The following is a 15,884-nucleotide window of genomic DNA, read 5'->3' on the forward strand; positions in this document are numbered from 1 at the left end:
GTTGGGTGACAGCATAACATCACTTCTTGAGGAAAACCATAGAGTTTCTGGTGATTCCTAGAGTGGCATTAAGTAACTTCCGGGTTGTTCCCAGGAGTAACATTATGCTGTCATCTGACAGCATGTTACTTCCCCCAGACTCCTGCCACTTGCCAGCAGCAATCACACAGCCAGACAAAGTCAGGCTTGATCTGTCAATATGGAGCAATCTATACAATGGACTCTTATTGTAATTACCACATTTTTAGTCAGGAAAAGGGATTCACTAGATGAGCCAGGAGACCTAAAAACATCAATAATTAACTCACGTGACTAAAAAAAATCCACAAGCTATCAAGCATCCGAAATGAGAGAAAACCAGTCATCTAACAGATCTCAGCAACCGCAATTAAAAATGCTAACAACCACGACCTGGAACAGACTTACCTCACGTGCCGGACATGAGAAAGCAGCATAAGCAAGTTGGCCAGGCGAGTGGTCTGTTGCGGCAGCGGGATCCCACTTTTTGCAATGACCCACACTAAAGCATCAGTAACTGTGTTCAGGAGATGGTGCAACTTCTTACTGCTTTCTGGTTCTTCAGCCGTGGATGATAGTGGCAACATGTCTAAACAGGAAAAACAAAACAGAAGTGCGATTAAGGGGAACGTGTGGAAAACATGGGAATTACACCCATGGAAGTCACGGCAAGGAAGGAAGATCCGGTCAGCTGAGTACCCAAGTACCATCTCGGCTGACTGATTTTCATTTCCTTGCAGGTACTCAAATATGGTCCTGACCTGGATAGCCCAGGTGAGCCTGATCTCATCAGAAGCTAAGCAGGGTCAGCCTTGGTTAGTAATTGGAAGGGAGACAAAGACCAGGGCTGCAGAGGCAGGCAATGGCAAACCACCTCTGTGAGTCTCCGGCCTTGAAAATCCCACCAGGGGTTGCCATTACGGGTGTGCACCCTAAAAAGATTCAGGTTTCCCACTTCGTGTTTACCCAAAGTGGGAAAACAATTTGGCAGGCCACTTTGAGATTTGGGTGTTTAAACCACTTTGGTATGCGCCGAACAGATTTGGGAATCTTTACGGAGCACACTGAAGCTCAAAACAACACTTTTCCGGCCGCTTGCAAGAGGTGAGAAAAGTGTTGCTTTAAGTTTCAAACACCCCGCCGCATTCTTCACCAGATGGAAGGGGGAGTCTCCTCCCCTTCCCATCAGGTGAAGAAAGCAGTGGGGCATTTGAAAGCACCACTTTTTCCCAAAATGGGAGGCGAAGGAGGGAAACTCCTCAATGGGAGGGGGAAGGAGGGAACCCTCCTCCCCCTCCCATTGGGGAAAAAAAGAAGTGGGGCAGGAAGTTCAAAAGGAAGCAGCGCTTTTCTTGCTGTTTGCAATACAAGCAGGTAAAGTTCTGCGGGTATGGCTGCTGCCGTTTTACCCGAAGTTTCCTGAAGCGATACAAATCGCTTTGGAAAGCTTTGCTTCGGGATTCCCGAGTCAGCTCAGCAATGCTGGTGCCGATTTTGGAATGCCAAATCTTTCCAAATTGGGCCCAATTCGGGTTAAGAACCTGTATCAGAAACCTGAAGCGCACATCCCTCGTTGACATAAATCAGCTACGACTTGATGGCACTCTCTGCCACCACTCAAGCATGAGCTTGCAGGTACTTAAGCCTTGGCGTAGTCAAAGGGCTTCTGGGCTGTGATTTGCCATCTGGGGCCTGCATTAGCTAGCCCAAGTCATCAGAAGCCATGACAGTTCATTTCCTTTATGTCTTTTGTTGATTTGAATTACATTGTTTAAATGACGTATTCTGGAAATATCCACACGCTGCTTTGGAACCCTTTGGGGAGAAATGTGGCACAGAAACGCCCCATAAATAAAATAAATAAATTCACTGGTATATTTATTTATTCATTTTAAAAACTGACGCTCAAGGCAGTTTACACAGTCTAAAATGATGCACTCAAATACCACAAAACATCTAATAAGCAATGCAATAGGACTAGGATTACAAAAATTAGAAACAATGCAGACGTGATACGTCAAACAAGGCAGAAAATGGCATTATAACAGTAGAAACCAATGCAGTAAGAGCAGGCTAATGTGTGTATGCGCTTGCATGCACTGTCAAGTTGCATCTGACGCATGGCGACCCCATGAAGTTCTATCTCATGGGATTTTCAAGGCAAGAGATGAACAGAGGTGGTTTTTTGCCATTGCCTTCCTCTACTGGCCTCTACATGGTGACCCTGGTCTTCCTTGGCAATCTCCTATCCAAGTACTAACCACAGCCAACCATGCTTAGCTTCTGATGGGATTAGGCTAGCCTGAGCTATTAGGGCTGCTAACAGCAGGCTCAGGGCCAAGCTACAAGTGACGAATGACACTTGGACGGCAAGTGTATTTCTCCCTGTTCACTTGCCCTCCACTCAATCCACTTGCCGTTCAAGTGTCATTCGTCACTTGTAGCTTGGCCCTAAGTGTCCTGACTGACTCATCAATGCCCAGCCCAAACCCCTGGACCTAGAAACATGAAATTTGGGGAGAGCATTCCTTTCATGATGTAAACATTCACTAAGAAGGGGTTTTAAGAAATTAGCCCCCAAAGAGGGTAAAAAGGGGTAATGTGTTTTCCCAAAGGGGTACAGCTTCCCGTGTGGTTGGCAGGCTGTTGCCTGCTTGCACCCCCGCCCACTGTCAGCTCGGCCACTCTTCCCTGTTTGGGCCAGCCTTTCAAGGTCATTTGCATATGCGGTCTCACAACAGTCCACACCTCACCCCCCCTCCCCAGAGACAGAATACAGAGGTCATTCGTGTATGCAGCCTGATTGGTCCTCATCCCCCACATTTTAAACTGTCTGCAGTTGCTATTGGGAATCATTGAATGTGTCCTGAGGTAAAATACACCTCCCAGTCTTCCCTTAAAAGTCATTAAATACTGTAGTGAAGCATGGGTATCAAGCTAGTTCATACAATAAACAGGTAATACTCACCATACACAATGGCATAGGCTAATGCCCTGAGCCCATCTGTGGGGAGGGCAGGGTATAAATCGAATTAAATAAATAAATAAATTTTATTAAAGCACCTTCCTCAACCGTTCAGTTATTCTACAGCCCTCTGTAAAAATGCCTTCCTGAACAATTCCTGTTTTATATTGTATGCAGAATGACAGATGCAAATACATTTTGGATCAGGTTGTAAATTTAGTTTAAGGTCACGCAAAACAACATGCGGTGTTCTTCAGCTGTTGTATAAAAATGTATGAAAGCAAGCGTGGTATAGAGGTTAGAGCGTTGGTTTAGGACTAAGGAAACCTGGCTTCTAGGTGACCTTAAGCCAATCACTCGATTTTCACCTGGCCTACTTTGCAGGGTTGTTGTGAAGATGGAAATTGGGAGGAAGAACCATGTAAGCCACCCAGAGCTATGGGCAAAAGGAGAAAAGTCTCATATAGGTCTACCAACTTCTCAGGCTTCCACTAGCAGACATAGGCAGGGGCTACTGTTTATCTCCATGCTGTGAAAAACTCCAGTTGCTGAGTTCTGGACATCAAATTGTTAATGGCAGAAGAGCAGGCTGGCCAGTATTTTGCCGATCCGTTTGCAACTCTAGCAACATATGAAAACAGGCAACCTCGTGATAGGTTTTTACTGAGCAGCTTGACCTTGCCAGGTGGGAAACCAGAGCCTGCAAGGATGACAGAAATGCTGGCAGAGACTCTGAGCAGAACAGCTGCATTTGAGAGGCGTCGGAGGAAGATGCAACTCTAAAGAGGCCAGGGTGGGACAGCAGCTCTGCAGCTCTGCCGGTCGGGCAAGAAAAGTGAGACAGGCTGACTCGAGTGCTCGGCTGCTAAGAAGACAGTAAGCACCATTTGATATGGAGGGAATATAGAAAAATGCCTCAAGGCGTGGGCAAAGTTGCCAAACACGCCAATTTCTTTACAAACCCTTCAGTGTTTCAGCCTTAAGAAGAGATGCCCTCGTGTATTTGTAACATTTATTATTTCTACCAAAGGACAGATGCCCGCCCACTCACACCCTATGGTTGCCAACGGACCTGGTGGAAAATGCCTTATCCCTTTAATAGAGGCTTAATGTGTGGAAATGGGCTGCGGAACTTTCTCGTGGCATGGAGATAAATAACATCCCATTAAGCCTCTACTGAATGGACTGGGCATTTTTTTCCTCCAGACCTGTTGGCCACCTTCCCATACACTGCTAAAGGTCCCTGCAGCTCCTACACGAGTATTCACATCTACCCACATGCAATTGCCTGCACACGATAATGACAAGATGCATTCCTTTTCAAAAGCATGTGCCGCCTTGGGCATAATGCAGAGACAAGTGAAGAGGAGCAAACTCTTAACGGTTGGCAAAGTGAACAGGTATTCCACTCTCTGTGCCAATGCCAGGCCCTGTCCAGACTGGCCCGGATCTCTCTCTTCTTTCAGCCGCCTTCCTAAAATCCTCTGGCTTTGACTCTAAATCTTCACCTCTCCCCCCAATTAAAATGAAGCTCACGTAAACACAGCTGCATTTGTATACAGCACATCTATATCCTTAGCCTTTCCCCTACCTAGCCCTCCCGTTGTTCCTTCATGCAAGAGCAGCATTTCACGGCTGCAGAAGGGCAGGAGAGGTGAGGGAGTCCTCTTCGCCTGATGAAAATCTGGCCCACCAACGGGAATTGCCATGGGATCCCATTTTTTTGCCAGTGGATGAACACGGGAAGTTGTTGCCTTATACTGGATCAGAACAAAAGTCCACCAAGGCCTGTATTCTCCACTCTGCTCACAGAATCATAGAGTCGGAAGGGGCCATACAGACCATCGAGTCCAACCCCCTGCCCAATGCAGGATGAGCCTAAATCGTCCCTGACAAATATTCATCCAGCCTCTTCTTGAAAACTTCACAGCTACTATCCGGGATCTCAGATTGAGGTCTTTCACATTACCTATTGCCTTGTGCCTTTTTTAAAAATGTAGATGCAAAGCAATAGATGTACCTGAAGAACTCAGGCACATCCAGAGATAGTAGAAAATGTGGCAGGACCACTGAGTGGCTAATTGACATTGACAGAGAGGTTGTGGAGAGGCATCTGGCTGCACTGGATGAATACAAATCCCCTGGGCTGCTGCACCCAAGAGTGCTGAAAGAACTGTCTAGAGAACTTGCAGAACCCCTGTCCATCATCTTCAAGGCCTCCTGGAGGACTGGGGATGTGCCACAAGATTGGAGAAGAGCGAATGTTATCCCAATCTTTAAGAAAGGGAAGAAGGATAACCCGGGAAACTACAGGCCAGTCAGTCTGACTTCTGTTGCTGGGAAGATTTTAGAACAGATTTTAAAGGGATCAATCTGTAAGCATCTGAAGGACCGCTCAGTGATCCGGGGAAGTCAGCATGGTTTTGTCCCTAACAGATCTTGCCAGACCAACCTGGTTTCCTTCTTTGATCGAGTGACCAGCTTACTGGATGGGGGGAACTCTGTTGATGTGATTTATCTGGATTTCAATAAAGCTTTTGATAAGGTCCCCCATGACATTCTGATGGGCAAACTAGAAGACTGTGGACTGGACTATAGGACAGTTCGGTGGATAGGGAACTGGTTAGAGGACTGCTCCCAAAGAGTGGTGGTCAATGGCGTTTCATCAGATTGGAGGGAGGTGTCCAGTGGGGTGCCGCAGGGCTTGGTTTTGGGCCCGGTACTTTTCAATATTTTTATCAATGATCTGGATGAAGAAGTGGAAGGGCTGCTCATTAAATTTGCTGATGATACCAAATTGGGAGGAGTAGCAAACAAACACCCAAGAAGATAGAATTAAAATTCAACAAGACCTGAATACTCTGGAGAAGTGGGCAGCTGTGAATAGGATGCAATTCAACAAAGACAAGTGCACAGTATTACATCTGGGCCACAAAAATGGGAAGCACAAACACTGGATGGGGCAGTAGTATATGCGAAAGGGATCTTGGGGTAAGAGTGGACTGTAAACTAAATATGAGCAGTCAGTGTGATGTGGTGGCAAAAAAGGCTAATTCAATCTTGTGTTGTATCAAAGGTGCCATAGCGTCGAAATCACAGGAGGTCATAGCCCCTCTCTATACTGCCTTGGTCAGGCCACACCTGGAGTATTGTGTGCAGTTCTGGAGGACTCACTTCAAAAAGGATGTGGCCAAAATTGAGAGGGTGCAGAGGAGAGCAACAAGAATGATCAGGGGTCTGGAGACTGAGCCCTATGAGGTAAGGCTGAGGGCCTTGGGAATGTTTAGTTTGGAGAAGAGGAGGTTGAGGGGGGACATGATTGCTCTCTTTAAATATTTGAAAGGCTGTCATTTGTAGGAGGGCAAGGAGCTGTTCCAGTTGGCAGCAGAGGGTAGGACCCGAAGCAATGGGCTTAAATTACATGTACAAGGTACCGGCTGGATATTAGGAAGAACTTTTTCACGGTCAGAGTAGTTCAAAAGTGGAATCAGCTGCCTAGGGAGGTGGTGAGCTCCCCCTCACTGGCAGTTTTCAAGAAGAGGCTGGATGAATATTTGTCAGAGATGCTTTAGGCTGATTCTGCACTGGGCAGGGGGTTGGACTAGATGGTCTGTATGATCTATGATTCTATGATTCAATAAACAAACGAATGAATAATAACAACAATGACATTTAATTTATATACTGCCCTTCAGGACAAGTAAACACCCACTCAGAGCAGTTTACAATGTGCGTTATCATTATCCTCACAATAATCACCCTGTGAGGGGGGTGAGTAGGGCTGCCAGCCTCCAGGTGGTGGCTGGAGATCTCCTGGAATTACAACTGATCTCCAGATCACAGAGATAAGTTCCCCTGCAGAAAATGGCTGCTTTTGAGGGTGGACTCTATGGAATTATACCATGCTGAGGTGGTTTTTCCTCCCCAAATCCTGCCTTCTCCAGGCTTCATGCCCCAAATCTCCAGGAATTTCCCAACGCAGACCTGGCTACCCTACGGGTGCAGCTGAGAGAGCTTCTAGAAGCTGTGCCTGACCCAAGGTCACCTAGCTGGTTTCAAGTGGAGGAGTGGGGAATCAAACCTGGCTCTCCAGATTAGAGGCCTGCCGCTCTTAACCACTACATCAAACTGGCTATCTAGTTTCTCTCTCTCCCTCAGGACCCCTTGTCTCACAGCTTCTCAGCACGCCTATCTTTGCCTTACTTTGCCTCTTTATTTATATGGTGCTAATATATGTTTTAAATGAATGGTATGTATTATTTATATTTTTAATGGCTACTGCTGATGAATTGTGTAGTGTGTTTTAAATTGTCATGATCCGCCCTGAGCCCACTTGGTTGGGGAGGGCGGACTATAAATTTAAGTAAATAAATAAATAAATAAATACTTTCCTATCAATACACTAGTGTGGTGAAGTGGTTGGACTAAGTGTTGGAATAAGACTGGCAAGATGCAGGTTCAAATCCACATTCAGCTATGAAGTTTGCTGTTCATGATTATGATGATTTCAGTCCTGTCATCAAGGTTTTTTTCTGGGAAAAGAGGTGGTGGAACTCAGTGGGTTGCCCTCAGAGAAAATGGTCACATGGCTGGTGGCCCCGCCCCCTAATCTCCAGACAGAGGGGAGTTTAGATTGCCCTCCGTGCTGCTGGAGCGGCACAGAGGGCAATCTAAACTCCCCTCTGTCTGGAGGTCAGGGGGCGGGGCCACCAGCCATGTGACCATTTTCAAGAGGTTCCGGAAATCCGTTCTCCCGCATTCCCCCTGAAAAAAAGCCCTGCCTGTCATTATCTCTCAGACTAAGCTACCTGACAAGGGTGCTATAGTGTGTCATGGAAGGAACATGTATGTGCCCCTTGGAGGAATAACAGTGTGACAGAATATCCCATCGCTAGGTCTTGTGTGATTTTTCAGTCACAGCTCAACTTACCAGTCTTTTTTCTCAATGGCTTCTCAATGCCATGACATCACAGCAACCTAGCCAATGGTTCTAAAGGGACCGAAGGTGAGACTTGGCAGCCAACCTTTTAACAAATTTTGTAGACCTGCAATTCTTCTCTTTTTTAAAAGAGAAATGACTGGGATCTTTGAACACACAGCCATTTTGAGGGGGTGGGGGGAATCAGGTATTTTCATGTAGGTTCATATTCAGTGGTATTCAAACCAGACTTCTGGAGGCAGGGGAGAAAAATGTATTTCTTTACGTTTCAGAAAAGCCAAAGTCTTCTCCCAGTTATGTCTCTTCAGTGAAGCTGAAAAAGTCCTGTCAAAAATTCTGGTGGAAATCTACAACAGTGTTTCAAGGTGCAGCATTTCATTCATTCATTCATTCATTCATTCATTCATTCATTCATTCATTCATTCATTCATTCATTCATTTCACTTATAGTCCTCCTTTTTCACTGAGACTCAAGGCGGATCACAGTGTGAGATTAGTACAGTCAATATCAACATATTTTTTAAAAACGGGGTTTGATCCCACGAATGGAGAAAGACCGTGGAACAGAACTCATCCGCCACGCTGCTCCCATGTCCACAGACATCGCAAGAGCTCCCACCAGAGTGGGACGGGGGAATTTCTGCTGATTCTCTCTTCTTATTAACCCCACTGCCTGACAGTCCACTCTGTTCCCAGCAGTCTCTCAACCCTACAGAGCAACTTGGGAGTGGTTAAAAACCTTCTGGGGACAGCAGAGCGAAGAGTGACAGAGAGGTATTCCACAAATTCCGTCTGCTTCACAGAACCCAGCCCGCTGTTCCTTTTACAGTTCACACATTCTGCGTCCCCACTTTTCCTAGAAGACATTTAGCATTCAGAGATACCTTTATGCTTTCTCAACTGTAAAAAGCATGGGAGCGGAGCCATTTTTTTTTTAAGTTGGCAGCTTAACAAACTCGTGTCTGTGTGAGTGAACAGCAGGGTAGTTCAAAATCTTGCAGAAATCTTCGGTCATGCACACAGTTTTATCAAGAGCCCTTTACGTTGGATTTTACCTTTTGGAGGGTATAAAAATACAGCGCGCAGCACGATAACAGCATGGTGACCTGGGTGTTATTTTTGTCTATCAATCATAAAGCCATTATAAAGCGAGGAAGGAAAAGCACTTTCAACGTTGTATTTCGTTCCCTTTTAATGGCTCTTTTGTCCTGTAATATTTTCTACCCGACTTTGCTACCCAACTGTTGTCTAAATAATAAGCACAGCTTGACACAACTGAAGCCGTCTACTCACTGGAATTGAGAAGGATCATAGTCTTGACACACAGATATTCTTTGTGCTGCAATTTCAGCTCTCGAAACCTTGAAGTCGTAGCCAGGAGCATGTCAAAGATCTCCAGAATTCCTTCCACGCACTTCCCCTCGTCCCTAATTTGAACACAGGCAGAAGAACATGGCTGATAGATGCAAGAGACTTTTATCCTGCAAAATAGCTCTTCGTGCATTGTTTAAGTAGTCTTTCTGAGGAGGGTTCAAATGTCATGGCAGTGATTTTTTTAAATGAGCAAGAATAACATTCAGGATAAAATCCTTACCTTAATCTTTAACGCTCTCCTTGGTTGTATCTTTCTGCACTTATATCCTGATGTGCTATTTCTTGTGGATGGTTATTCTCTAAATCTACCATCTTTGACTGCTTCCCAAAGGTCCCTTCTTGCTCTGCCCTTTGTCTATTGCTGCTTCTTAGAGCCAATTTTATGCCACTCCCCCTTTCCTTCCCCCATAAGCTTCCGTTGACTTGTGGAACTCATGGCCACCAGCTTTAAAAGAGGATTAGGCAGAGTACAGACTAGTCGATGTCTATTAGCCATGACAGCTAGATGATACCTGCACAGCACAGCACCGGTCACTGGGGCAGAGTTCCTAGCACATACTGGAGGAAGGGACAGAAGGAAATCCAATTGATAACATCACCATTCCAAGTCCTTAAGCAAAATCTCGGATCTCTGCTCCAGCATGGCCCATCTCAGTTGCATCTCTGCTTTTAGGATGAAGATCCTGGGTGGTGCAAAACGGTCCGGCAATGGTCTAGCATCCAGCAAATGTGCCCAGGGTTACCTAATCCCACCCTAGAGTCACCTAGTGGTTACACAGGCTTGCCATTTCCCTGCTGGCAGTGGGAGATTTTCCTCCAACCTGCCATTGCCCACCACCACTCAATTGGGGGGGGGAAGGCAGGCGAAATGCAGGGGTGTGATCAGTGTCCCCGATGTGATGAGTCATAACACCAATTCCTGTACAATCCAAAAGTGATATTACATTGGGTAACACTAGTATTTCATAGAATCATAGGGTTGGAAGGTGCCTCCAGGGTCATCTAGTCCAACCTCCTGCAGAACGAAGGAAATTCACAACTCCCTCCCTGCCGCCAACACCATCAGTGACCCCTGCTCCATGCCCAGAAAATGGCAAAACACCATCAGGATCCCTAGCCAAACTGGCCTGGAGAAAATTTCTTCCTGACCCCAAAATAGCTCTTGGCATTACCCTGGGTGTGTAAGAAGGGGCCACGAGAACTAAGCACTGATGTAACCCTTCCTGCCCTCCCTCTCATGATCTGCCTGGGTTCATAGAATCAACATTGCTGTCAAATGGCCATCTAGCCTCTGCTTAAAAATCTCCAAGAAGGAGAGCCCACCACCTTTGCACAAAACTCTATGGTTAAACCATAGAGTTTGGGATGAATAACAGAGTGTCACCCTGCTGCGATGACATCACTTTTGGGTTGCATGAGAAGTGCTATCATCATGTTGGGATGCCAACTGTGCCCCCCCCCCATAGGTCTCTGTCTCCTCCATCTCCCGCTGGTTGCAACCATGATCTCTTGTGAAGGCTGCCTTTCCTTTAATAAAGTGAACCTCAATTTGAAGACAGGGGAGGGGGGACTTTAAGTACTTCCAAACCAAATATGCTTATTTTCTCACCTGTCTAGCACAAGGTCTGGTGCAAAGATTAGCTTGCCGGGATGATCAATAGATCTCCACATCAGGCCCACCATTAAGACTTCCAACCAACAGCTTTCCAAGAGCCTGACTTGGTCATACAGGCTTAGCTCTATGAAACCTTTAAAAAAAAGGGAGGGGGTCATTAAATCAAAAACACCCAGGATATCCATTCTGAAACACAACAAATTAATTTCATGAAGAGCAAGGAGCTACAACTTCCTTTATATCTTTGAACTTGACTGAAAAAATATATTGTGAATTTCCTCAAGCTGGGGTGGGTATCAGTTTGTCTTTGGGTCATGCTGGCCTTGGAGGGCTGTGCACCCTTCTGTTGTAGGGAATGCACATTTAAAATGTGTAGCCTTGCCATCCTCCAGGTGGAGCCTGGAGATCTCCCAGAAATACAACTGACTCTTCAGTTGTACTATCTCTTGACTACAGAGATAAGTCCCTCCAGAGAAAATGGCTGCCTCGGAAGGTGGATTGTATGGCATTATACGCCACTAAGGTCTCTCCCCTCAACAAACCCAGCCCTCCCCAGGCTCCACCCCCAAATCTCCAGGAATTTTCCAAGCTGAATTTGGCAACCCAAAATATTTGAAGACTTAGGGCCAAGCTACAAGTGACGAATGACACTTGAACGGCAAGTGAACAGACTCACGTGTATTCCTCCCTGTTCACTTGCACTCCACTTGCGCTTCACTTTTTATTTTTATTTTTTATTTTTTATTATTATATTTATATTCCGCCCTCCCCGCTTTCGCAGGCTCAGGGCGGATAACAAATACAAACATGTTTAAAAACATTTAAAAACATTAAATAATACATTTAAAAACATTAAATATAACAATTCATGCTGCATAGTGGTTCATACATGCCTCTGTGTTTGCATAGGGGTGATGGTTTAACCCCCCCCCCCTTCATGGGGGGGGGCGGGCACTGCCCGGCGTTAGCCATATGCCTGGCGGAATAGCTCTGTCTTACAGGCCCGGCAAAATGCAAGCAAATCCTGCCGGGTCCTTGTCTCGCAAGACAGAGCATTCCACCAGGTCGGGGCCAGGACTGAAAAGGCCCTGGCCCTGGTCGACGCCAGGCGGGCCTCCCTAGTGGAGGCCCATAGTGACCATCACATAGTGATCAAGTGGAGCGCAAGTGAACAGGGAGGAATACACGTGACGTGAGTCTGTTCACTTGCCGTTCAAGTGTCATTCGTCACTTGTAGCTTGACCCTTAGAAGGACGCTATCAAACAGGGAAAGGAGGGAGTATTGTCTCCATGTGTGTCTCTGGTGAAAAATATTCGATTGCTCGCCGGTCTGCCAGTCAATATGAATTGAGTCCTTAACAGAATGTTTAAAAGAAAAACAGAACTCCAACTTCGTATGGTTGGCAAACTGGATGAAGCTGGTTTGTAAGGAGCAAAGCCAATTAAAAGTTTCATCTTCCTTTTTTCACAGCAGAGTATTTCTATTTCACCAGCAATGTTTTTGCCTAAGCAGGAAAGAAAGATGCAGCAGAAGGAAACGCAAGCAAGCAAGCAATCGCTACAGCAATTTGAGAAAAGAAAAAAGCATCAATGTGGAATTCGTGGCAGGGTGCAAAGCTATGCCCTTGTAGTGTGATGTTGTGCCCTCTCAAAGAATCCTCACCAAATGGTTAAATAAAAGGCCTGGGTAACTTCGCTTCTTAACATTAGGGCCCACGGCACATCCACGGATGCTTATCCACCCTACGTGATCTCCTGCACCCTCCTACATGCCGCATCCCGAGAGCAAGAACAGCGTGAAAGTTGCCGGGAGTGAGTCAGAGGAAGCCTGCTGTTCTAGCTGGCACCGGCAGCAAAGCATTATGGGAAGAGCCAGACACTTGACGAAGATATTCTGGTACAGAGGAGGAAAGTGTAAGAAGGATTTAAAAAAAAAAATAAGAGAGGAAAATGAGAAGGAAGAAAGGTAAGAAAAATGTGCAGCAGACGCCACGGAGTGCAAACTGCGTGTTCCAGGGAAACGTAAAACAGGATGCCTTCCCATATGCAAAGGACTTTGGGGAGGAGTGGTTTTTAGCAAAGACAATTAAATGGTGGCAGGAGAGGGACACAACCCCCCCATTGGGGGACTGGCAGCCCTAGGTCAACCTGGCCCCCATTCTGAAACATTGTAGCTTTGTTATATGTAGTTGGGTGTAACATATAGTTGCTCTAGGGTTGTCAACTCTGGGTTAGGAATAGGGATCCTATTCCGCTGGTGGGTGCAGGGGATTCCCTGATCCCACCTTTTACCCTCCCTCTCCACTACTGCTTACCTGGCCAGGGAGGGGAAAGGCAGGGAATGGCCCTCCTGGGCCCACTCCCGGGGCTGGCACGATGACGTCACTGCTGTCATTGCACTGCACACTTCACAGTGGGACAATTTGGGCCACAAACGTGCCGAATCAGGCCTGTTTGGAGCCCAAACTGACCTGCTGCAAAGCATGTGTGCGCTCCTCAGCCTTGCCTAATGACATCATTTCCTGGAAGTGACATCATTGTGCTGGCACAGGATTGCGTTTGCATCAGGAGCACCAAGAACTTAAGTGCTGGGTCCTGTCTCCTGCCAGTAGGGGAAGGGGACCCGGCAACCCTAGTTAGGCAATTCCTAAAGATTTGGGGGTGGAGCCTGGGGAGGGGTTGGGCTTACTTTATAAATGAAGTAAATAGATAATAAGTATAGCCAAAGATGGGGAGAGCAGATAAAAGGAAGGAAGGAAGGAAGCATGGAAACATGAGCATATGGGGGCTGCCAGGAGGAGGAAATAATAAGGTGGTGAGAGGATTCAGGGAAAAGTCCTTCGGTGTTCCCCACTGCATAACTGGGCCCAGCTTGCTGGCTGACTCAGTGCAACTGGGGCAGTGGCTGACACTGCACAGTGACTAGAACTGAGTAGACACTTCCAGGGGAGAGGAAAGGGGAGAGCTGAAGACAGGAGTAATTAAAGATAGCTCGGCTGGTGGGTGAGAAGGAGAGAAGGAAGCAGGAAAGAGAGTGGGGACTGCCAGGAAAGGGAAAGAGGAAATAGTGTGTGTGGGGGGGTGAGGTCCCCCAACAAGTCCTTGCAGGTCCCCCACTTATATTCCTCTATTCTGCAACCATTCACCTCCTGGATTTTGAGGCAAATAGTTCCAGTTCCTTCTGAGCGAGGGACTCCCTGTGATGTCAGGGTCATGTGACAGGAAGAGGGGGGGCAGTGTTATGAACTTCCTGGTGTTAAAGCTAGGGTTACGGGAAGCCAACCGAGGGAGTGGAGGATAGGAACCCAAACCCTGCACCGGGAGGTGGACCTCATGGAGGAACTAGACTGTGTCAGATGTGGCTCTGTTCAAATGGGACGCCCCACCTGGACCATCACTGTCCCTGGAGGAGTAAAGTAAGATACACTCCTTCCTTCCCTCACTTCCCAAAATGGCTGCTTTGGAGGATGGACCCTATGGCATTGTACTGTGCTGAGGTTCCTGCCCTTCCCAAACCCCTTTCCAGGCTCCACTCTTAAAATCTTCAGGAATTTTCCAACCTGGAGGTAGCAACGCTATCCATAAGTGAAAACCCTCCCCACGTTCCCCCCTCTACAAGCGCTGCCCCCAAATTTGCAGGGATTTCCCAGGCCGGAGTAGGTACACCTATCCCAACACACATGGGGCAAGTGTTCTCTTGCAGGATTCAACAATTACAATTGTAAAGGACCGAAGGGATTCATGTTAATTCTGGGGGCGCTTTGTAACTTAACAGCCTACAGGCACTGAGCAATTTGGGAAGAGTGATGGCTTTATATAACATTAACACAAGCGGGATGAGTTGACGAACTTTGATATAAAAGAATTTCTTAAGAATAGTTAATGTCACTTGGGTCTTTCCTATGACAGATTTATATGGGAGTTCCAGGTCAAATCATAATTAAACATCACACCAAGATATTGGAACAAATTGGGACGCCAAGTCCACAGCTCTCCTAGGGTGCCAGCCTCAGGCCAGCCATGAGAGGGCCAGGCGTTGGCTATTTCCACACACTCTTAAAGGGATGGCTCACTCACTGAACACTGGCGGCTTTCCCCTAGGAATCTACATGGCTCCGTTTGCAAAATAAGCTGCGGGCCGTTTGGCTTCCATTTGGCCTCCATCTTTTCAGCATCTTTTTTGGGAGTGCAGAAAGTGCATCCCCAAAAGCTGCAGTGGGCCATCCCTTTAAGAGTGTGTGGAAATGGCCTTTATTTAAAAAGTCAGTTTAGTGCTCAGATGCCCCCAAAAGCAACTCATCAGTTATGCTTGTATTTATTTATTTTTAAGTAAAGTGGACTGAAACTGCTTCTTGTACTCTGCATTTCACCTTGAGTCTCGGAGAGAAAGGCAGGCTATAAATAAACGAACTAAATAAATCCTAAGCAGAGTTACACCCACGTAAGACCACTGAAGTCAATGGGCTTAAAAGGGTGCAGCTCCATAGAGATTGCGCTGTCATTAAGTTCAGTGCGCTCAAATAATTGGGAAAATGTATACATGTTGATATTGTCACATCAGAAATTGTAGTGCTATGATCCCTTTGTGTTCTATATAACTAGGTGCAAGCAGGTGTAATTTCGTAGAAAAACAACTGGAGGAACTCATTAGAATAACTCATTAGCATAACTCATTAGCATATGCCATGCCCCTTGCCATCACCGGAAGTGTGTCATTAGCATAATTGATTTGCGTATGCCACACCCCCTGGCATCACCTATCCTGGCTGTTTTGGACCAATTCAGGGCTGAAATTGGGTCCAAAATGGCAAAAAGGGGCTAAAAATGGCTGAAAATGGGCCCGAAATGGTCAGGATCGGGCCACTACTGAGTGGGAGAGTGATCCACCACCCATCAGAGGCCTGATCTGGGCTGTTTCGACCTCAATCCAGGCTGAAACGGGCCCAAAATGGCCGAGAGTCAGGTGGACAGGG

At 46.6% G+C, this 15,884-nt stretch overlaps 1 protein-coding gene across 1 annotated transcript in view; it reads right to left on the reverse strand.

The window, feature by feature from the left end:
* The window catches only part of ESR2 (estrogen receptor 2), an 81,049-nt gene that overhangs the window by 7,828 nt on the left and 57,337 nt on the right, over positions 1-15,884 (reverse strand). The window contains exons 9-11 of the mRNA XM_054970753.1: positions 10,906-11,044; positions 9,216-9,349; positions 427-607 (exon numbers count right to left, since the gene is read on the reverse strand). Coding sequence (XP_054826728.1) covers positions 427-607; positions 9,216-9,349; positions 10,906-11,044 — 454 coding nt within the window. The remainder of the gene's footprint in view (positions 1-426; positions 608-9,215; positions 9,350-10,905; positions 11,045-15,884) is intronic.

This window comes from Eublepharis macularius, chromosome 2 (assembly GCF_028583425.1).
Source record: "Eublepharis macularius isolate TG4126 chromosome 2, MPM_Emac_v1.0, whole genome shotgun sequence".
In the NCBI taxonomy this organism is placed as follows: Eukaryota; Metazoa; Chordata; class Lepidosauria; order Squamata; family Eublepharidae; genus Eublepharis; species Eublepharis macularius.